Raw genomic sequence first — 24371 nt, forward strand, 5'->3', positions numbered from 1 at the left:
AGTGTATAGAAATTATTTGATTTTTTAAATCATCTGATCCAAGGTTAACTTTAAAGGTTAACTTTTTTCTCAACTAGAACTTTGTATGCAAGAATTAACTTTCAAATATTTTTTCTTATCGAAAAGTAACAAACAAATAGTGGGCTTAACGACAAACATGGGGGCAGGGGTCAGTCCAGTTTACAGTACATTTTTCAAATTATTCTCAATTAAAATCCCATGGGCTATGCCGTGATTCGAACTCAGAAGCGTTAGCTTGGTAAATCCGAATTTGACGACCTAGCAACTCCCGACATCACCTTATATCATCGAATATTTGTAATTAGATTTTATTTATTTATTTTTTTAAATTTATTATAAATTTTTATAGCCTAAATAGCCAAGTGCCATTTTTATCATTTATGCTTTAAATTGTTATTTATACTTTATAGTTGACGTTACATATGTACTTCACGAATTTTACAATTGAGCGATAAACCTTTCAAAAAATGATCTGTTGTTGAATGAATAAATGAAACGTTCCCGGCTCATACGAAATTCCGTATTATATTTTATTATTTTAATGGATACTTCGCATGTTGCACGAGACAGTAGAAACTAAAACTAGTCTTCTTAAGAACAGTGTCTTCTCACGTTGCAGGCCCGGAAGACCTCCGAAACGAGCACCGGTCGGCCTCTCACTGGCGGCGTCTCACCTTTCACAGCAGATCAAGAAACACAGGATGGACAACGGTGACTACCCTTCCTCAGGCTACGAGAACGGTCACATCTCAGGTGGGTGTTCAAGGTTATTTATTTTATTTTTTAAGGGCCAATTCAGCAAAATTGTAGCTAATCAACGCTGCTAATCACGATACCGGGGGAAACGTAGACACACAATACAGGACAAACACGACTGACCAATATCTCAACAATGCCGCTGTTCTATTGTTAGCCGATCGAGGGTGGCAAATACCAATTCTACCCCCTTTGTGCCCCTAAAGATAACAAACTATCAAACCTGTTCTAGCCGTTATTGCTTGCAAATTCATTTCATCAAACTAATGGTTTTTGTTTATTTTACATGGTGATATGTGTTCATAATATTTAGAAGACTTTCAGTCGTGAACATCTAGAAATGATAAAAAGGCAGAGAAGAACGTATTACGTTGATTATAAAACTTTTACATAATAAAAAATGTTGATTATTCTTTCGGTTAAACGTTTATTGTTTCTTATTTATAGAAAAATTCCAAAAATCCTACATAATAAACACTCGTTTATAACTAAAGTTTTTTATAATTGTATTGACAAATACATAAATTGAAACATAAGTAATTTTTCAAAAAGTGAGTCTACCTATTCACCCCATCTTTACTATTTCTCTCAATTAAAACACTTTACATTTACACTTTTAAAAATTGCTAAACCTGTCAATGTTTGGCTTAGCTAATAATGAGAGGTTTCAAAACCTGTGGCCTACTTTATATTTGGAATTTATTACAACATAAAACGTTTATATATGGCATAACGTTAATAAAAAAATATTTTCAACAATATCCGAACGAGATGTCTCAAAACCCAGTAACTAAGCTATTTTAATATATATTACTTCATTTATTAAATTTTATTGTTAATAAAATTACATCTTGTGGTTTACAGAATTGAAATACACGTTAATGAAACATTTAAAAGTGTAATGAGTATTGAAAAAGCTAAAGTTTGGCTAATTATTAATGAGAATTAATTAGAGGTTTTTTAAAATAGGTCTTCGAAATAGTAATATAAATATAATTACATGAGATTTCTCTGTGTGTTCTGCGGGATGATGAACCTGTAATTTGTTCGTTACCGAAACGCCCTCTGACAGACCTAAACAGCGAGGGTAGGCAGACCAATATGAACTGAACCATGAACTGAAATATGAGCATCAAATACGTAGCATTCAAACATAAATTTCTAGTCACACGGTATTACAATATTTGGCACAAAGGCACAGAGTTACAGATGAAGTATATTTATTTTAGATTGTTATTGTTATTATACTATGGTCTGATTAATTAGACGGAATGACAATTTTTTGTAAGATAAAAACGTCATAATTAAACTTTATATTTCTTTCTATTTTCTTCTACTTTCTTGCTATAAATTATTGCAAAACATTTGTTAAATTCAACGAATTCAACGCGTTTATTGTAACTGCCATTCCATTTGAATTCGTAAAATTTTTATTGGATTTTTTAATGTAAAGAATTTTATGAATAATATTCCAAATTGTTAAAAGATTAATATCTAACAAGTGGACGACCAGGTTGGTGTTTCACAGATTTGGACCAAATTTTTTCGGTGATTCTACATTCCTAAATATCGGCCACTTTTTTCGTATGGGCCCCGATTTCACCGACACAATATTTTTGAAAGTTGAAATTTTCCGTTTTTTAATAGTTTAATTTGTCGTTCTACTTCCTCAAATCAACTATCTTGATAATATTTTTATTATGATACGTAAATATATCATTTAATTATTTTTTAAATAAATTGAATAAAAATATAGTAAAAGTTATCAAAGTTTATCAATAACGAAATAATTTCTAATTAATTAAGGTTTTTAGTTGAGATAAAAAACGCTGCTACCCCATCTTTTGAATTTTCCCTCCTTTTTGCCATTTTTCAAATGTAGTGTAATCTATTTGATTCTCGGCGACACGTGGTGGGGTTGAGACAATTGATAGAGTAACGGCGTATCTACCCGAAGGTCGTGGGTTCGAATCCCCCTGGTGACATTGACTTTTTATCTGGACTAAAAACCTTAATTAATTGAAAGATATTAATTGGTCAAGCGGACCACGGAAACTAGTGAATTTAATAATTTCTAATACTCAAATGTTTTCAAGTAAACTAGCTCATGATTTTTTCGTAAAACTAATACAAAATTTCTTAGCAAAAACATTCCTAGTACAAGTTCTAACATCATTTTTTCAAAAGATAGAGGACCAATTTTCATAGTTGATATTTTTTTTAAAAAGAAATTCTAAAGCGGATTTTATAACCGTATCGAACATTAAAATTGTACTGTTTTTTGGAATTTAAAAAAACGAGGTTAATTTGTCGTAAATAATTTTGCTATTTTGTGTATTTCCTTATAGAAATATTTCATACATTTTAATGGCACACGTTAAAAAATTACTTCCTCTTCTTTCGAGTGGTCTGCGGACGATAAAATAAAATAATAGCCGTTTTTGTTTTATTTTCGTTTCAATAATATATTCCGATAACGACTTCTGAAAAATTGTAATTTTAAGTGTTAAAAAATAGATAAATTTAATTAAATAAAAAATTCATATTTCGGGTTTCTAGAGGTGCTAAAACGAAATTTAATATTAATTTCACAAAAAACTCATAACCTGGTTTACTTAACAAATATTTGGTTTTTAGAATATTTTTTGGTTGATGATAAAGGTTGATAGCAAACTACATAAAAATGCTGTAAAATGATATATTCACATAGCTCAGAACGGTGAAATAAAAATATTTAAAAAAACTGAAAATTTCAGCTTGCAATAAATTTTTTTGCGATGCAAGGGGTAGTTCACAAGAAATGGTGAATGCTTGTCTGATATGTAGGAAACTAAGCAGAATATTCGTTTTGATGAATCTGACCCCAATTTTACTTACTCTATGAGGAATTGGGTTGTTTACTATTATAATTTAAAAATGATGAGTTTTTGTTTCTGATAATGAATTATAATTGGAAAATTAGTTTTGAAGTTAATTTTTAATGCAATATAAAATTTCTCCATAAAGAATGGAAAAAAGATGTTATTTACAAAACGAAGTAATCATAGAAATCCTTTACTTTATATGAATAAAACGTCGTGGAATGGTAATGTTTGAAAAGGGTTGAAGGGCTGTCAGGGCCACCTGAGAAAACGCTCGTAAATAAAAATGCGAGTACTAAAGAAGAAGGGAAATAATTAATTGTTTCGATCTGTTTACACAATGTTTGAGAAAGGGTTGGAAAACAAACAGTCTTGCTCTTATAAAATGCTCACTATTCGTCGAACGAGGTTCTGTAAATTTAACGGGAGGTGGGCCAGAAATCGGGGCATTGTGAAGCCGGGCCGATGTTTGGTATGACCCCGTGCAAACAGCAATAATAAACAAGCCCCTTGTATTGACGATTTAACAACTTCTCAATTATTATTTCATCAAGCCATTGATTCAATAGCAAACACCAACCGTAATCAACCTTGATTGATACTGGGAAATATTAAATTCTGTTTGCTAATTTTGATTCAACTTCTAAAACTTTCAACCCTTTCCTAAGAATACTTTGCCAAATTTCCACGATTCGATAATAAAATGATAACAACTCTCAAAAAGTATAAATATACACCTTTTTATTTCTCCCTTCATTTATGTTTAATCGACTTCTATTTTTAAAGTGGTATAACTTATAAGTAAAAATTGGGAAAATACTCAGCATTTCATAAACAATTTTTCTTAATTAATTACCAATTATTTAAACATTTAGTTACATCAGTAGAGGTCAAATTTCATGAAGAAGTACTGAATGCCTCTAGAGTTAAAAAACTGTATATAAACTCATTTCTTAACAATATGGCGTCAATAATAAATCGATTATAAATTGTTCATTATAATTATCACAGTTCTTTGTCTTGCAAACTCAATTGTAAAGTTTAAATTTTTTGAAGTTTAACTACAAAAAAAAATTTATCAAACATTATTATTGACTGTATGATGTCTTTATTATTTATTTACCATAATATAATGGATAATTTTTTTTTAATCATTGCATCACTTAAGTCACACATCACAAATAATTATGAACAACTTTCAATTAATTAAGTTTTTTAGTTAAGATAAAAAAGTCAGTGTCACGAGCGGGATTCGAACCCACGATGTCGGCTAGATACGCCGCTGCTCTACCACTTCAGCTAGGAAAAAGGGAGGGAAAATTCAAAAGGTGGGGTTGAGATGGGAAGTTAGTGTCCGAGTGGATCGAAGTAACGATAGCTCATGTGGAAGAGCAGCGGCGTATCTTGCCGAAGATCGTAGGTTCGAATCCCGCTCGTGACACTGACTTTTTTTTATTTCACCAATACCTTAAATACAGATTAATTAATTGAAAGATATTATTTGTTCAAGGGGACCACGAAAACTAGTGAATTAAATTCATATAGTTCAAAAATTAATTTATGCACTGATGTACAAATTTAACACACCACTCGATTAATTTAGTTTAAAATTAAATCCATTAACTTCCTAAATTAGTTACAGGAGGTATCACATTAAACCACTGAGCATCTAAATTTATAGTTTGTTTTGCTATTTCAAATAAGTATTAAACGTTTACAGACCGAGACACATTGTATAAATGTGAAAAAGGGACGACCCTTGAGGAATAGAAAATCAAATCAAACGTGTGTTGAATGGAGACGTTTCGAAAAAGTACAGGTCGTGGGTGAAATAGTCGGTTTTGAACTTACAAACACTGAAACACGGAAATAGGGGTACACAATTATTGTTACCCAATTAATTAAGGTTTTTAGTTGAGATAAAAAAGTCAGTGTCACGAGCGGGATTCGAACTCACGACCTTCGGCTTGATACGCCGCTACTCTACCACTTGAGCTAGCGGCGTATCAAGCCGAAGGTCATGGGTTCGAATCCCGCTCATGACAATCACTTTTTATCTCAACTAAAAACCTTAATTAATTGAAAGATATTAATTGGTCAAGCGGACCACGAAAACTAGTGAATTATGAATAACAAATAACCACTGAACAACAATAGTGCAATTTTTCAGGTGTTTCAGAAATGGAATAAAACATTTATTTACTGAATTTTTGAATGATGAATAATCTGAAGAGTTTACCTTGGTAAATTCAATTTTAAAAGGAAGTTTAACACTTATCGATAATTCCAGTTATATTAGCCATTTTAGGACAAACATGGCTGGGTTAAAAAGCTAAAAAACTGTCAATTATACAAAGAATCGAGCACACATCTTTTAAAATTTATCCATAAAAATACAACTTTTATCGATAGAAACTTTTTTCCACATTATTGAGGCAGTAAGGAAAACTGATCAAACAGACTAAATCAGTAGAAAAATTAGAACATAAAATAGATTAATAAGTAAAGACCGGATTCTCGTGCAATTGCATCTTTTTATTGCTCACTCCGATTGCAATGAAACCAAGACAGAAATTAGAATCATGGAAAGGACTTCTTTTGACACTACTCGCATAAAATTACATTTTTTCTATTTTTAACATTTATTGTTTTTCTATGAATAAAAACAACCTGAAAATACACCATTTTTATGGGTTTACAATATTCGTAAACGAATTGGGGGTAAAATATTTTTTAAAATGAGCTTCGTCCAAGTTCTCAACTTTCAATGCCTAAAATTTTCCAACATTTTTTTATGTTCTGCTTAGTTCCATCTCTTGCGTATTTCTCATTTTTCATTTTGCAATATTTCTTTGTCTTGGGAGCATAGCAAAACCTCTTTAAAAAATAAAGCCTGTTAAGTTCATAGCATCTAATGTTCAAAGTGGTGACTACAGGACTACTCGAACCGATGGCATTTTTTTAATTATAAATTTTAATTGTACATTTGACATTTCTACATATTGTGTTCAAAAATGGATATAGTCGATTAAGTATAAATTAAATAATGAATAATGTTTAAGACAACAATTAATTTTATTAGGTAAATAAAATTTTTACTATGTTAAATAGAAGTTTTTTCTTTATTACATTTTTCGCATGTTTTTGCACAATTCGAGGTTTTTATTGCACGTTTTGAAGGTTTTTACTGCTCGTACATCCGGTCTTTATTAATAAGTATGCCTTGATGTGTTTAATTACAACCACGATTTAACTTTTGCATATTTTATACTGTTTTCATTTAGCTAAACCGGGTTTATTGCTCTGAGGATTTTCATATGGATAGGGAACTCGTTGAGGCCGAAATTGTGCAAATTGACTTAAATAGGCGTGAGTTTGCCTACAAAAAAATGAAAATCACAAAAGATTAAGCCTTTTAATTAAAAGTAGGAAAAAGGAAATATAATGATAATAACAATAAGAGTTAACAGGCATGTAAAAAGCTCGCCCCTAATTAGAATACTTTTATCAAGAGTTATTCAAATCGCCGAGACTTCCGTTTTTTTCTGTATTTTTCTTTTGCTGTGCGAATTGGCTTAATTGTGACTGGATGATACCATTATGCCAGTTAAATTATGTGTACAAACCGCCGACGGCCGAAACAAAAGCGCGGTGAGAGAAGCGAATCCGTTATTTCAGAACGAGAAACTCGACTTGATACGCAAATTAGACGTACGATTAAAGCACGCTTTGTAATTAAGGTTTTTTTTAATTGGATATAATTGTGCCTCGGTAGGAAACCTGTAATAATAATATCCGAAGATGAGGAAGGCGAACGCCTCGGGGGACGGGAATGATACCACTCATCACAATCGTACTTTCCTCACGAGTTAACGTTGAAAACCAAATAATTCAAAGATTAATTGTAAAAACATATTGTTGGCAAGGACCTGTCGGCTATATATGGTTTTATTATAAGGAAAAAAGATGGTTTAAGGCAAGATAAAATTGGTCAAAATCTTCATAGAAATATATACGGTCACGACGATGTTTTCAAGACGAAGTGCAATTCCGTGAATTTCCTCATCTGAAAATTTCGCCCCGTGAGCAAATGAAGCGGTGGAAGTTGTGAAAATTTATTTTAAGGGACAGGCGGCAGCCGAGTGTGAAAACTGAAGTGAAGCCTAAAATCCAGTGGGAGACAATTATTGAGGTCGATTGGTAGAGGGAGAATGTTTTTGAACATTGTGCCTGCCAAAGCTCTTTGTGGGAAATCATCAGACACGTTAATTACGGTTAATTACTTACAAGACGGTGTACACGTCTCTTCTCGTTACGCGACAACTCACCGTAAAACGGGCCCCACCGACAACAAAGCACTTTATACCCATAATTATGGACAAATTATTTCGTAAAACAAATTCCACTCCTTCCCCACGACCTCCACATGTCTCGATTTCAGACTGCGATGAATTTTCATTTTCAATTTTTATGATTTGAAAACGAGCTGCCAAAGCAAAACAAATGATCACAAATAGAACCATCGTGAGATTTCTTTTTGACGCCTGCTAAGTGATGAACCTGACGTTACGTCTTCATTTAGTTAAATGAATAAGGCAGAGCCACTAGTTGGAGCCTGAGGAATTGGAAACGGAAAACCGCAAAAAGATAAAAATAACTGACAATAAGATAAACTTCGGGTAATCATGCTATGACCTGCAATCTTCATGTCTCCTTAATTCGTAAATGATTTAATATAAATAACAAGGAGAATTCATTTACTTTTTTTTCTTCCTTCAAATACCGTCAACGTGAATATCATCCAAGGAGATCCAAGTCGAAACGAATGGAATTAATTTGTCTAATGCAGTTGATGTGGGTGTGTCTAAGACAATGGCCTGACAGCTGACAGGCAAACACATCACGATTACTATCGACCTCTTAACCAAATATTTCACCTCTTCTTTTTTCTGTTTATCGGACATCTAGATCCGTTGCGTAACCGGGGCTTTTCAATTAATCACCGTGGTCGTAAATTTTTCCGATTTTCGACTCGTACGAGACTTCTCTTTCAGCCGACGACCTCACCTGGCCATTATAGTTTATTATTCAATAATTACAATAATTAACTAATTCGTGTTAAAGAGTGTGTGTTGTCATTAGGCCAGTTGCACACGCAAGCAGAAGAATGATGATGATGATCCACTAATTACACTTTATATCATTAGCTTATGCCATCATGCTGTTATGATTTAAAGCTTGATTAACTCTTAAAGGAAGATTGGGGAGAGTAGGGTGATGTTTTTGCAATTGTCAACGATGATAAGCATCCCATAAAAATTCTCTAACATAAACTTAACAATATTAATACTTTACATTCTGTTGTACTCAGATCAGAACTTATGCATAATTCTGGGAGATTCTACTAAATGATGAAAAAGCCTATTATTGATTATAACCTAAGTCGACATGAATTAAAACGTTTGTTATTTTCGTTATGAACTAATATAATGATATTAATAATAAAATTTTATTTAAGGTCCAATATAGTAAATATACACTTTCAATTTTGCATAAGAGTACCCTGTGCCTCTTACATTTTTTTACTTAAATTTAATACCACAGAAGCAGTTTATTGTTTATTGGGAGAAATGGTAAAAAAATTATAATAAATTAAAAAACACCACCGCTACGGCAATATGTATAAATGTGTGGTGATTAGTGACCGTTAGGCAATAATTATTCGAAAATCGTGAGATGCGGTCTGGTGTGATGTAGGTTTCAGAAAAACATTTTCTTTGTCGTGCCAACGTTTCGATCTTTATTAAAATCATCTTCAGGGCTCAAGGTGTTTGTTTTATGCGTAAGGGTGCCATTCTTGCGTGTCGTGTTAAGAGTGGGCACTCTGAAGATGATCTCAATAAAGATCGAAACGTTGGCACGATAAACAAAATGTTTTTCTCTGAAGCCTAACTTACACCAGACCGCATCTCACGATTTTCGAATAAATATATATTCTTAAAAAAAGAATATCCTATTTTTTTTTTTAGTTGATGATGGATTTTGGTCGGTGAGTCGGTGAAATGTTGACACGACGTAAAGCGACGCGACTCCTAAATAAGAAGGAGCTTTTTGCTACAGGTGGAGTTCCTCACTGAAGATGGCGCAATGTCGAAATGCGTTTGAATAACTCGACCCAGTAATTGACCCTGTGCCGGTTCAACATGTTGCCTATCAATTTACCAGAATCACAATTTATCTTGCCTAAGAAACATATGGACGTAAAATTAGTTCGAACATAAAATATAAAACAAATAGTACTATCTGTGTGTATAAATAAAGTCATAATTAAAGTTTACTAAAATATAAATTTTTGAGGCGCCATTTTATCAAACCCGGAAAATAATTATGTTTTATTTCTCCCCTCAATTGAAGTTTATTCAAACTTCAAGTAGTGCAATGAGGTAGTAATACTTTAAAAATGATTAGACGACATCAAAAGCATCAAATTTAACAACGAACGATAATACAATTTAACCGAAATCCATAAAGAAATATATTTATTACTAATCTTAATAAATAAAGTCATAATTAAAGAAGGACAGTTGGTCAAAATATATATTTTTGTGGCGCTATTTTATCATAACCGACGTACTGAATAATCGTAGGAAAATAATTCTTTCATTTCTCCCCACAGCATTGTTTATTACAAATAGTGCAATGAGGTAGTAACAACATCAAAAACGTAAAATTTAACAATTAACATTAATGCAAATTAACCAAAACCAAATATTCATTAGTAATCTCTATGTTAAATAATGTTCAAGTTTTCAATTAAGCTATAATCTCTAGAAATAAGGAAACTTTTTTAAAATGAATCCAAGTGTATACATTGATTGACATTAATTCTATTAACCGTTATTTAATAATTACTACAACTCAATTAAAATTAATCATCTCTGTCCAGCATATTTTCGCTGTTTGTTTTCAGTCTGTGCATATCCGGTTGTATTTCATTTAAATCATTCAGTGTTACGCCTACTCTTCCTGATGTTTATAATTATCTGGAGTCAGACGTGTTTCGGTTTAGAGTCACCTGCGTACGCGCCCTTTTCACTCATGTTGGTCGAAAGTTGAATGAATATAATTTAGAAAATCTGTAAAAATGTAAAAAAAAAGGTTGTTTTGTTTAATTTAACGCTTTGTTGAATCGTATATCATGCCTACTGGTTGATAAAAAGCAATCTGAAGTTACAAAGTGGTTTTCTTACTTTTGAGCTCATACGTTTTTGTTATTATTGAAGTACACTGTTGCTGACAAACCCGTTTTTATTTCTAAAAAATAATGGAAGATAGCCCTTCCCTAGTCCGAAAATTCCTGGATAGAACCGTTCCGATTCGTCGGTGACTAACCCGTAACAAAAGCCTAATTTGAAGAGGAATGCGACCGAAAGATGAAGTCGTTGGACACGGCCGTTTATCCGTCGGCTGTGTCTGAAGTTGGCTTTTTAACTTGGCCTCTAATTGGCAACAATTATTGTGCTAAACGACCGTTTGCGCTGTGCGACCTGGCTAGCGGTAAACATCGAATAGCGGGCGCCGTATGCAAATGCGCTATGAATAAAGAATCATCTCTAATACTTAGGATTTCTCATAACCGGTAAATGTTTTTTAACAATTCCGACTGCATTCAGCGACAATCGCCCTTCCATTTGTGAAAATATTCTATTAATACCTTCCTTCGCACTGGATTAATGGGCCGGGGTTTATTTTTGAATTTATGGGGCGAAAACAGTTCATTGAGAAATTGTAGTTTTCACCAGAGCGTTTAGAAATCGTTAATAAAACTAATTAACTGTTTTGTTAACTCGTGATTATTAACTTGTGTTTAATTACAAGTTTAATTTTAGTTTTGACATGATAAGATTGTTTCTATTGATAGAACAGAGTTAAGGATCACAAACCTTTAAAAAAAAACAAAAAAAAACATTGAGTTATTATTTTTTTGTTTCTTCTTGTGTTTGCAAATTTATCTAATTTTCAAAGCAGATATAATTTTAAGTTTGAAATATCGAGAAATGAGCTCACAATCCCATTACAAAATCCTTTCCATTCCTGTCAAAAACATAAAACATAATATGTTACTTAGTGTCAGACATCTCCATGTGTTTTTTTAATAATAAAGTAAAAACATTATTTATTAACCCATTTATGTTTAGTGGCCAAATTGACCATATTAATTTTTTCAAGTAGCCGTTCATCCAAGAGCTGAAGGTCTTGGGTTCGAATCCCCCTCGTGATACTCACTTTTCATCTCAACCAAGACCTTACATAAAAAGAATAATTAATTGAAATTATTTTCTAACATTTCATTTGGACATTTCGGATTTTACACCCAACATTAGCAATCTAAGTAGATAGATATATAGATAAATGTCTTTATTGATTTTTCATACAATATACAATAAGAATCATAAACACTATTCTTAGGAATACGCTTGGTCAATGACCTGAGTTGTTGCCTAGTAACTTACATAAAACGTAAACAATTGAATTTTTAACTAAGTAATGTTGTGATTGTTGAATCAAACAATTCCTCATCCATTTTTTTCTTTTACAAATAAATAAATTTTATAATTATTACTCTTTTTACTTGACATAAAAATACCCATACATATAACAAACATAAACGGGGAACTGAAAAGGAAAACTGTAAATAAATGATATTCATAAATGATGATGAATCTGCTCAACAAAGATTAGTGTAGAAAATAAAAACATTTTATTTTATTTTTTTGCTGGCTAACGGTCATTGCCAGCTCCTCGCATATTTTCCATCCCGCGTTTTTTACTTATCACTGGTATAGGTATTGTTATTTATTAAATTCACTAGTTTTCGTGGTCCACTTGACCAATTAATATCATTCAATTAATTAAGGTTTTTAGTTGAGATAAAAAAAGTGAGAGTCAGCTTTATACGGAGTAGAGTATCGGCGTATCAAGCCGAAGGTCGTGGGTTCGAATCCCGCTCGTGACACTGACTTTTCTATCTCAATTAAAAACCTTAATTAATTGGTTGTTATTTATGCTCTTCCATACTCATCCAAACTCTTTCACTCTTCGTATCCTTTAATCCTTTAAGTTCAAATTAAATTTTTTAAATACTGTCGGAGCTAGAATTCAAGGCTCTTTAAATACATTTTTACCTAAACGATTCTGTTATTTTATATTGTAAAATTTTTAAATTAGATAACCAACTGTTCCCGTTACTTAAAGAACTGTTAAAATCAAGGTCTAATTCCGATATTATGTTATTCAGTTGTTTAAAACAAAATAAATTGTGTTGTATATGCAAGAGTAACTAATTTAGGATATGCAAGCTCTGGGTCATCAGCAATCTATATAATGTATAAAAATATATATGCCTAATATTCATATTTTACATCAGTTTATTAAAAGCTTACCTTTTATGGCGTTAGTTTAAAAATTTACTATATCCATGTTGAATCTTAAGAGATATGGCAATCTTGCATCTGTGATTTAAGTTTATATATTTTTGTTTTATTTCTAAAAAGTATTAAAAAGAAGAAAGAAAAATTTACATTAAAATATAAAAACATTTATCTTATTATTGTAACTTTAGAATTAAATAAACGTGAATATTAAGTTTAGTACCTTCCAAAATTCGCAAACGAGAATAAACAGACTACTATGATCGGAAATAATGAAACTACAGATCAACACGAGCAGACCTGGAGGATAACGTTAGATCTGTTTGAATAAAAACGGAAAAGATAGGAAATGCAGCGATTTCAAGAAAAAAGATTAGTTACAGATAAATATAAATTGGTAAAAGTTCCAAGTTCCACTACGAATCGTCGTACAGATATAAGGCAGGGAGGGATTCGACGTTAAGCGTGTATTACAGAACGTTTCGTTTTATATTACTGGGAAAGTTGTAGTTAAGCCCTCTCATATGAGAAATGTGTAGTAAATCTAGGGTCGGGTCGATTAAGACGGGCGACAAACATTCGAGACACGTCTGCTTGCTAAGGTGTCCGCTAAGAGGCCGTAATCCCATCCCCGGCTGATTGGCTGCATAAAACGGTGCATAACTCCCCGCCTTTATTACTTCCTCGACTAGATTGACAAGCCTTCCAGCCGAATCGCAAACACGGACGGGAAGTGGAGACGCACTCGTATTCGGGTCACGAAACATTAACTGCACGGATGAGAACAATATGTTTGTCTGTGTGGTCGTGTGTTGCCAATTGATAGTCTCACACAGATAAATTGGAGAGGTTAGTTCAATTGCTACCCCTCGTCTAGTTGCCGATTGAAATAACGTTCGGCCCCACTCCCGGAAGGCAGTCGTTAGCTCTAATCTGCCAGGGTCCCGCTTCCTCTCGAAAAACGTTCCTCGACCCACCTGGGCGATATCGCGGCCAAACACAGGTGACGATTTTGTTCACTTTTCTTTTGTCTTATCCTTATTTCCGGTAGCGGTGGATAAGGTCACAAAGCTCTTAGTGACCTCGTTATACTGCACTACCAGAAAATAGAAGCTGGAACTGAGGCTTCACCTTGGGGGCCGGCTAGCCAAATGAAAGAAGGGTCAAGGGAAACAACGATCCCAGAACTTAGAAACATTCAGGAAATGGCGAATAATTACTGAATGCCTGTTCTCGACGTTTTTCTGTTATTCGATCTGTTTTTAATTAAGAAACATTTCATTTGTTTTTTTATTGAATATTTGAAATAAAAAATAAAAAATGGACATAAAAATAAAATAAGTTGAACATTGCCTAGAATTCAGATAAATAATCTTGGTTTAGACTCGACTTATAATTTCATTTAATAATTATTCAGAAATCGTGAGATGCGGTCTGGTGTGATGTAGGTTTCAGAAAAACATTTTCTTTATCGTGCCAACGTTTCGATCTTTATTGAGATCATCTTCAGGGCCTGGGATTTACAAACATTGTTTACATCCTACATGTATTTGTTAAATGTAAACAATGTTTGTAAATCTCAGGCCCTGAAGATGATCTCAATAAAGGTCGAAACGTTGGCACGATAAAGAAAATGTTTTTCTGAAACCTACATCACACCAGACCGCATCTCACGTTTTATGAATAATTATCGATTAACGGTCACTAATCACTACACATTTCATTTAATGTAAGTACAAGATTTTCCACTTTAGACAACAATTTAAATAAATTAATACTGAATATACTTTCATCTTTAACCATCAAATATTGAAAGTTTAATCTGTATTTTGCTTCAGAGAGAGTTTTTGCTCCGCGCAAATAACTTTTTAAGTTAAAATGTTTAGCCTTTATCAAAAATAATCTAAATTGTTTTTCTCATAAAAAATCTTTGTAGAACGATTTAACCATAGACGTTTCAAGTACGAGAGTAAAAACATGCACCGGTGGAAAATGTTAGAAAAACTTTCGACGTTTTTCTGTTAATCATCCTTCTTTTAATTAACAAACATTTCATTTGTTTTTTATTGTATATTTGAAATAAAAATAAAAAATTGTCATAAAAAATAAAAGAAGTTGAACAACTTGCCTAGAATTCAGAGAAATAATCTTTATATAACTCAACTTATAATTTCATTCAATGTACGGACAAGATTTCCCACTTTAGATTTTATTTTAACTTTCAATTAATTAAGATTTTTAGTTGAGATAAAAACTTCAGTGTCACGAGCGGGATTCGAGCCCACGATACTCCGCTACTCTACCACTAGACCTATCGTGACTTCGACCACTCGGACACTAACTTCCCCATCTCACTTTTTTAATTTTCCCTCCTTTTTGCCATTTTTCAGAAGCGGCGAATCTAGCCGAAGGTCGTGGGTTCGAATCCCGCTCGTGACACTGACTTTTTTTAACTCAACTAAAAACCTTAATTAATTGAAATATATTAATTGGTCAAGCTGACCACGAAAACTAGTGAATTTAATTTTATCTTTAAAAACAAGATTTATTACACGCAAATAAAATTTCTAATTTTAAATTTGGTATTTTTGGAACTATCTCGGCTAGTTTGTGGGTTGGTTTTATTGTACCACGTAAAAAATGTTGGGTTGGCAAGTTTCACATGATCTTGATTCCTTCTAATACGCTCGTTTAGCATAAATTTGAAAAGAAAATATCTATCGTTTATGCAGTATTGTTTCTTTTTCCGAATCGATCTGGTTGTTCGTCTCCCAGTCATCAACCCCGACTTCCACAACTCGCTGGAGAAATGTTCACACCGATGTATCGGAAACCCGATATGGTCCCGGTAACACAAGACGGGAGTCAGTGTACAAGTCGCCTAATTGCCGTAATAACAGGGCGTGGCTCTGATCTTTTAATTTCCTTTTCACTCATTTTGACAGTCGGGTTAATTACGAGTAGAAAAATTCCAAGAGAGCCGGGAAATGCGATACCAGCTTATTAGCGTGTTGTTGGCCGGAGCGACAGGCAGAAGCGCGCTTGGATGCTCGTGTATTAATATTCAACTTTAATTGTTGGCCCATTGTTCTTAAACGCTCTATAAGTCCGGAAGTCCGTATAATGGAACGGATCTAGTGTGAAAATCTAAGCAACACACGTGTTAAACGGCCGTTTCTTCTACAATTATTCTTTTAAGATAACGGCGAAACGAAAAGAGTCACTAGACTGTAGTTATCATTCCTTGATTTATAGTTCAATTTTCTCCCGAGAGGTTAAGGATCCAAAAGAATGGTCACAACTCCAATAATAAACACAAATAATTCATTTTTTTTAAATTGAATACCAGTGTATCAAAATTTGGGTTATTATTGTTTTTTTGTTTCTAATGAAGTAGTATTTCCTTTTTTGTCTGTTTGAAAATTATTGGTTTCTAAAACTCAAAAAATTGAATTTTAATTCTCAGGTACAATATAATGGAATGAATTTCTTAGTTATTTCATTTTTTAACCGGCGAAATTACTCTGTTGTAATCTAAACACCTAGTTTTACATTTTTGACGTAAGCCAAGCTTTTGATCGAGTTTGGCACCCGGGCCTGCTGTTCATGCTCAGGGACATCCTTCCATCCACCTACTATCTCGTGCTGCACAGTTACCTCACTGACCGATTCTTCCAAGTCATTGAAGGCCATTCCCTCTCTTCATATTTTCCTATCCATGCTGGTGTCCCTCAGGGTAGCGTTCTGGCCCCTACACTGTACCAGGTTTTCACAGCTGACATGCCATCTCATCCCGAAACCACCACATTCACATTCGCAGACGATACGGCAATTCTCTCTAGCAACTCCGATCTTGTCATTTCCACTCGAAACCTCCAACAACACATCATACTACTAGAGTCTTGGTGTAAAAAGAAAAGGATAAAATTTAATACAGAAAAATCCACCCACATTACCTTCACTCTTCATAAAAAGATCTCTCCCCCCCTGTTTTCTTAAACAATACTCCCCTCCCAACTGCGGACAAGGTGCGGTACCTCGGATTGTACATCGACAAACACCTGACGTGGAATCCTCACACAAGACTGAAACGTCAGGAGGTTATGACACGATTTAGAATTCTTGCACGACTTCTTGACAAACGCTCTAATTTACCTCTCAAAAATAAAAGGCTGCTTTACAACACCATAGTTAAGCCGATTTGGACTTACGGACTGGAAGTGTGGGGTTCAGCCAAACATTCCAATATCCACCGCATTCAAACTGCCCAGTCTATAATACTACGAAAAATACTAGATGCTCCATTTTATGTATCGAACCAAACCATACATACAGATTTACATATTCCTTTCGTACAAGATGAAATACGTTTCCGTTACCGTAAATTTCATAAAAATCTCCCAACTAACGTATACCAACACATCACAAACCTCGCATCCCGACGAATCCCCTCAAACCCTCCTCGCCGACTGAACAGACAATGGCCGTGAGATCTCCTAGGAAGTGATGATGATGACAGTGCAAGTGATAATGACACACGTATCAATTGAACAAACAATATTATTGTAACATTGGAGTAATAACAATGGGTGTTTTCTCCACTCTTGGTTTTAATTTTGTCTTGTTTTAATTACCTTTCTGACTGTTACTTATTACCTACTTTAAGGTAGTTGTTTGTAATGTACAACAAATTATATTTAAAAAAAAAAAAGATTTCTTGAAAACGTCTTTGTCAAACGTGTTTTTTGGCGAAACGGTTCAAACTAGAAAAGGCTTGTCGTGGTCGGAGAGCAATTAAATTCGACGAGACTGGTTAAAGCCTTATCACGAAATATCAAAAAGTCCGAAGCGTGAAAGAGGATGATTCGTTTTCGGCCTCGACCTTGTTTCCTCTCAGTTCACGTATGATTTAAATTAAGCGCCCCCCTCGGTTTTATGGAGCGGGCCACATCCGAATCATGGATCGAGATCGGTCGTGATTGTCGGCGCTCACAATTCTGTGAGATCTGCTCACGATTTCACCTCCTTGCCTCTTCCCAACCCGAAGGATAAGCGGAGAACTTTTCAAAATGATCTAATAAGCGGTTTAATTCCCTTTCTCGGGTACGAATCGATTCGCCCGCCCGTCGAAACGCGAGGGGGGAAAATCCCGAATAAAAAAATATCTAGGTGTCCTCTCGGATGAACTATAATTGCCTCGAGTCGTGATGCAGGGAGTCGGCTGCATTAGTATTCACAAAGTGGGCTCCCGTTATTGACTGAGGCAATAAATAGATGGCAGTGTAATGTGAAGAATTAGAGTCTGGCGGTAGGGGGAAAGTGACAAATGTTCTTGGGAACGTGATGACAATAAGAATGAACTGCAACCGCTTTTAGACAAATAACTCCTGCGGTCCATCCCCACTGATTCTCTCTTTGACTGATTGCTGCGTTCATTCTCGTTCTGATAGGAAAATAAGTGGAAGGGGCAAAGGCCCTTCTTTTTTGACATTCCCGTCGTATTCCTGAATATTATCCCACGGGCGGAGTCACGATTAAAAAAGAGAAATTCAATCAAACTAAAGATTGATCATAAGGTGGGTTGCCAGCTTAAATGATGAGGCATTTGTATTTACCTTGAGCTTATATCTTCAACTCTTTGGGTTATAGCCCCATCCTTCACAAAGAAGGAAACATGTTTACAACCTAACAACCCGCAATACAATTTTTTTTTTTTAACGAAACAGTTTTCGATCTGGGCGAATTAGCAACAATTGCAAAAACTATTACATTTATTAACAAAGAAGGGTATTTCGCCAGTCATTCGGTTACGATTAATCCTACTTAAATGCTAGTTCAATCTAAAAACACTACACTAAGGTCATAAAGAGAGGAGAGAGAGAGAGAGAGAGAGAGAGAGAGAGAGAGAGAGAGAGAGAGAGAGAGAGAGAGAGAGAGAGAGAGAGAGTTTGAGGGGAAAAGATGTATGGAGAGGATTTTTGGATTATTTGTACTCTCATGGGTAAAATGTAAACTGCAAGTTTTTTCATCATTTGTATGTGTAAACTGAATAGAAGAGTGGGAGAGAAAGTGAGTAATGAGAGAGAGAGTGTGTTGGTGAGATGGAAAGAAAGAAAACGAGAGAGTGAGAATGAGGGAGTGAGTTTGTAAGTTAGAAAGAGAGACAGAGGGAGGGGGAAAAAGGATGAGTGAGTGAGTGACTGGGTGAGCGACAAAGGGAGAGAGAGAGCGAGAGAGAGAGTGAGAGAGAGGGTGAGAAAGAGAGGATAAGTGAGTGAGTGGGTGAGTCATAAAGAGAGAGAGAGAGAGAGAGAGAGAGAGAGAGAGAGATGGTAAGGAGAGAATGTGGGAGGAAGAAAGAGTGAGATAGGTTAGGAAGAGAGAGAGGGAGAGAGAGAGAGAAAGAGAAAGAGAAAATGGACTACAAACAAATCTTTTTGTTTAAAAAATCTCGCAAATTTTAGTCGGAAATGACCTTTCATACAATTAACGAGAACGATATTCTACCTGTCTCTCCCTCTCTCATTCACTCTCTCTCTTTCTCTCTCTCTCTCTCTCGCTCTCGCTCTCTCGCTCTCTCTCTCTCCCCCTCCCTCGCTCGCTCTGTGTGTTATGTATTGAAGAAATATTAAAAGACCTTTGAAAAATACGTTACGGATAATAATAAAAGCAAGCTAATCCAAAGTATGCTTTAATTTTCTTCGTAATCTGTTTTTATAGAATACTTAGTAAATTCTATATACTTTACAATTAATTAAGGTTTTTAGTTGAGATAAAAAAGTCAATGGCACAAGCGGGATTCGAACCCACGATCTTCGGCTAGATCCACTCGGACACTAACTTCCCATCTCAACCCCACATTTTTGAATTTTCCCTCCTTTTTGCCATTTTCAAATGTCGTGTAATCGGATTGGATTCTCGACGACAAATGAAACGGTCACGATAGCTCAAGTGATGGAGCGGCGTATCTAGCCGAAGATCGTGGGTTCGAATCCCGCTCGTGCCATTGACTTTTTTATCTCAATTAAAAACCTTAATTAATTGTAACAGATTAATTGGTCAAGCGGACCACGAAATTAGTGAATCTATATACTTTTGTAACATAAGATCACAGTGAAAAGTGTAGGAAGGGTGACATAAGTTATTGTTTTAAAGAACTATACCAAATAATGGGCTAAGAAACGTTTTGCACATTGTCATTATGACCTTTATTTCTCTGGAGTGAGCCGATTTGATCCTAGGGCCAGCCACCCCAGAGCCTTGGCACCGAATGCAGGTCAAAACCGAAACGCCGCACCGCCTTTCCCCCGCAATTACGCAGGACCGGCTAGAATTGGCATAAAGACGGTAAATAAAACCAACTGGTCCGTCATTACAGCTCAAAGAGGCTCCTCGACCGTCTGGAACGTATTAACCACGAAACGTCAAAACTGATTTATCTCTGTACTTCTGACTCGGCCAACACCAATGATATAATTTCCACGAGTGGCCTAATAACAGCTCGCCCTGTGATATACGTTCGTGTAATAAGGGGCCACGGGTTCGAGACAAACTGCTAAATTCCACTTCGCCTCTTCCTCTTTTGTCGCATTTATTTTTTCCTTCCTTTAAATCCCACCGTTATCCTCAGGTTCAGTTTGTTTCCCTCCTTGGTCAATTACATAGACCATTGTTCAATTAACTAAAAAGGTCGACATGTACTTTTGTAAGAAAGAAATCTGTAAAGAAAACGCACCGCCGGCTGTTAATTAACTGTTAATTTCATAAGCTATAAATCACTGCTTTTAATTTGTAGTTAATTCGATATTAAAACTGTAAGCATAGTGTGAGAATACCTTTTAATCTGATTTATGTTAATTTTAATTAGCAAAAAGATAAATTTCTTTATTTTCAGAGCTAGCATGTTCTGTGAAATTAATATTAACAAATTTGACTTAATGCTAAATGAAGTATTTTGCATTTTGATTCAATATTGTATATCCATTTTATAATCAGTCTTAAAGCATTGTTAAATTTCCCCCATCAAAACTTGAACACATTCATCAACACAATGAACTAGATTTTTGTTAATTGATACCTGATAATAAAAGAGTGGGCTTTCAGAATGTCTTGAACTATTCTTTACAACATTGACAAGAGAACAAACGACAATTAGTAAGTGTGGGGTGGGAGAGAGAGAGAGAGAGAGAGAGAGAGAGAGAGAGAGAGAGAGAGAGAGAGAAGATTTATTTTCACAAATTTCGCACAGTTAGGTCAATTTGACCTTTCTTCTAAGTGATCATATTATATAATAATAAAAAATTATAAATTATAATAAAAAAAGCTTTATGTGGAGCAGTAATAATAACTAAATTAAAATTTATATTCATTTAACCAAAACTAACTAATAAATCAATAAAGAAACCATATAATGATAAAATTTACGAACAATATTATAGATAACATAGAAATAAAATTACATTTTCATCACCTCATTAAACTGTAATAAATCAATTAAGAAACAAATCCAAAAAAAGAACTTACAAATTGGTTCAAAATAACATACACTACAATTATTAATATTCTTTTTTAGGAGAGAGACAGAGAGAGAGAGTGAGAGAGAGAGAGAGAGAGAGAGAGAGAGAGAGAGAGAGAGAGATTTGATCTTGATTTGACAAACGATTTGTTTTTACAAATTTCTCAGAGTTAGGTCAGTTTGACAATTCAAGCTGAACGTGGAACGGTAATAATAACTCAATTAAAAAGTACATTCATTTAACCGTAATAAATCACTAAAGAAAGAAATCGTATAATTACAAAATTTACTTGCAATACATACATATAAAATCAAATTTCATCACCTCATTAAACTGTAATAAATCATTAAGAATCGAACCCTAAAAAGAACTTACAAAATTGTCCAAAATAACATACAATACACTCTAATAGTATGATTTCTTGAGAGGTATATAAATTCAATTATTAATCATTCTTTATTAGTAGAGAGAGAGAGAGAGAGAGAGAGAAAGAGAGAGAGACGGAGAGAGAGAGAGAAAGAAAGAGAGAGAGAGACGGAGAGAGAGAGAGAAAGAAAGAGAGAGAGAGACGGAGAGAGAGAAAGAAAGAGAGAGAGACGGAGAGAGAGAGAAAGAAAGAGAGAGAGAGATAGATAGAGAGAGAGAGAGACGGAGAGAGAGAGAAAGAAAGAGAGAGAGATAGACGGAGAGAGAGAGAAAGAGAGAGAGAGAGAGAGAGAGAGAGAAAGAAAGAGAGAGACGGAGAGAGAGAGAGAAAGAAAGAAAGAGAGAGAGAGAGAGACGGAGAGAGAGAGAAAGAAAGAGAGAGAGAGACGGAGAGAGAGAGAGAGAGAGAGTGAGAGAGTGAGGAAGAATACTTTATTCTGGGACTAGAGTACTCTACGAATATAAGGTCGCAAAATTTTTTACAAATCTGGCACTTGAATTAATGAAAGTTTGACGTTAAAACAAATTGAATTAAGTTTAATTAAGTAGTTCCACTGACAGTTCTTTTAGAAATTTAAAGGCCGAATTCTAGATCATCAAACATCATTGAAATCTTTCTCAATCGATTCGGATTCATGACTTTCGGGATGGAGAGAAGAGTACCGCAATCGTGTTCTCCGAGTGCCAAAAGCAAGAGTTGACAGGGGTTTTCATGTGCAGCGGACACGCTCTTTTCGAACGGCGTTAAACCGTGCGCGTGACACCGCAGATAGTTAAATAACGGGGAATATGAGCGAGGGTACAAACGATACCGATGAAAATACAATTCATCTTTTGTGATTAAATAAATTTCTCCTGGGCATGTTTTTCTCCAACCTGGCTCCGTGAAATCTACTGCCGGCCGTGGCGAAAGCCGGACTAATTTCGACATTAGAGAACAATTTTTGCCTGTTTTTATTAAAGTCGGTCGTAGATCTTTGAAACCGGAAGGTCATCTGTCTGACACAACCCCGAGTCAGTATTGACCAAAATCTCTCGAGTTGGAAAATCAATAAACAAATTATTTTGAAAATACCAGCATTTTATTTATTTTATTTTTTCAATTGGTTTCTGGCGCAATAAATACAACAAGAAAAAGGTTTTTCTTTTTAATTATTCCACTATTAACCTCGACTTCACATTTGATGTCCTATTCTGGAATTAGTTTAAAAAAAATTCTTAAGTTGATAATCTTTTGTTATTATAATTTCTTTCGATAAGTTCTTTCCGCTACATTTTTTATCGTATTATTTATTATATACAATGTGTGGTATTTAGTGTCTGTTAATGAATGATTATTTGGATATCGTGAGATGCGGTCTGGTGGTTATATACAATAGACAACACAACCAAGAACAATTTTCATAAATTTTTCTTTATTTATATGTGTTGATTTCGGGGTGCTGTGAGCTTGTTTTTTAATTTTGGATTATATGTACATATCATATATGTAAAATAAAAAGTGAAAATATTGATAACATGTTCAGTTTTCGTTTTTGATTAACGTGCTCACATATGACAAATTTAGGACCATCTTTTTAAAAAAAATTTGGTGAATCATTTCGAAAATTATTGTTTGATTTTGAACTCCACACATAACCTTATGAATCACCCAATTCGTTGATCCAACACCTCAAGGCCATAAATATTTTGAATTGTATATTTTCGTATATTCGTGTATATGATATGAGTTATTGAACGAATGTATTTATTTGCGTGAATAGAGGGGGTTATCCATCAATAAGTCCGAGGAAAATCGATTGCTCTGTGATAGTGAGAATGAACATTTGAATTTAATTTAATAGTCTGAACGGAAGCGGTTATCAACAAATAACCCGAGGCGAGTACCCTTGGTTAGTTTGAACGTTAAGCTGACTATCATGTTTTTATTTTGTTTCTGTTTATTTGTGTTATTTTATCCGTAATCGACGAGATCCTGAGGTACAGAGGAGCTAGGATAAAGAAAAGAGAGTTGGCTAACTTTATACCATAAAACATTGAAACTTGAGAATCAGTGAATGAAATCAGTAGGTTAAAACGCGACAAAGATAAGAAAAGAAATGTAAATCTAAGAAAGCGAGGGCTGGCATTACCAAGTTGTTTCCGGCCCTAAAACTAATAAAAAATATTTTAAAAAACCTACTTCAAGGTTTGGCAGTAGGGAGGCAAATATTGGTCTTATCAATCCAGCAGAGGGGCCGCGGTAGCCAAGTGGTGAAGGCGTCACACTCTCGGCTAATAGATCCCGCGGTCGTGGGTTCGATCCCCACTGTCGCCTTGGACTTTTTCTGACGCCTAAGGGGACCGGTGGCGCAATTGAA

At 34.4% G+C, this 24371-nt stretch overlaps 1 protein-coding gene across 5 annotated transcripts in view; it reads left to right on the forward strand.

Annotated features, from left to right (window-relative positions):
* LOC106667103 (dachshund homolog 2) overlaps window positions 1-24371 on the forward strand; it is a 248288-nt gene that overhangs the window by 95485 nt on the left and 128432 nt on the right. For all 5 annotated transcript variants that reach the window (XM_024225339.1, XM_014394805.2, XM_014394806.2 and 2 more), the window contains one exon: window positions 641-774. In XM_024225339.1, coding sequence (XP_024081107.1) covers window positions 641-774 — 134 coding nt within the window. The remainder of the gene's footprint in view (window positions 1-640; window positions 775-24371) is intronic.

Source organism: Cimex lectularius, unplaced genomic scaffold (genome assembly GCF_000648675.2).
Source record: "Cimex lectularius strain Harlan isolate CLEC.00 unplaced genomic scaffold, Clec_2.1 scaffold97, whole genome shotgun sequence".
In the NCBI taxonomy this organism is placed as follows: Eukaryota; Metazoa; Arthropoda; class Insecta; order Hemiptera; family Cimicidae; genus Cimex; species Cimex lectularius.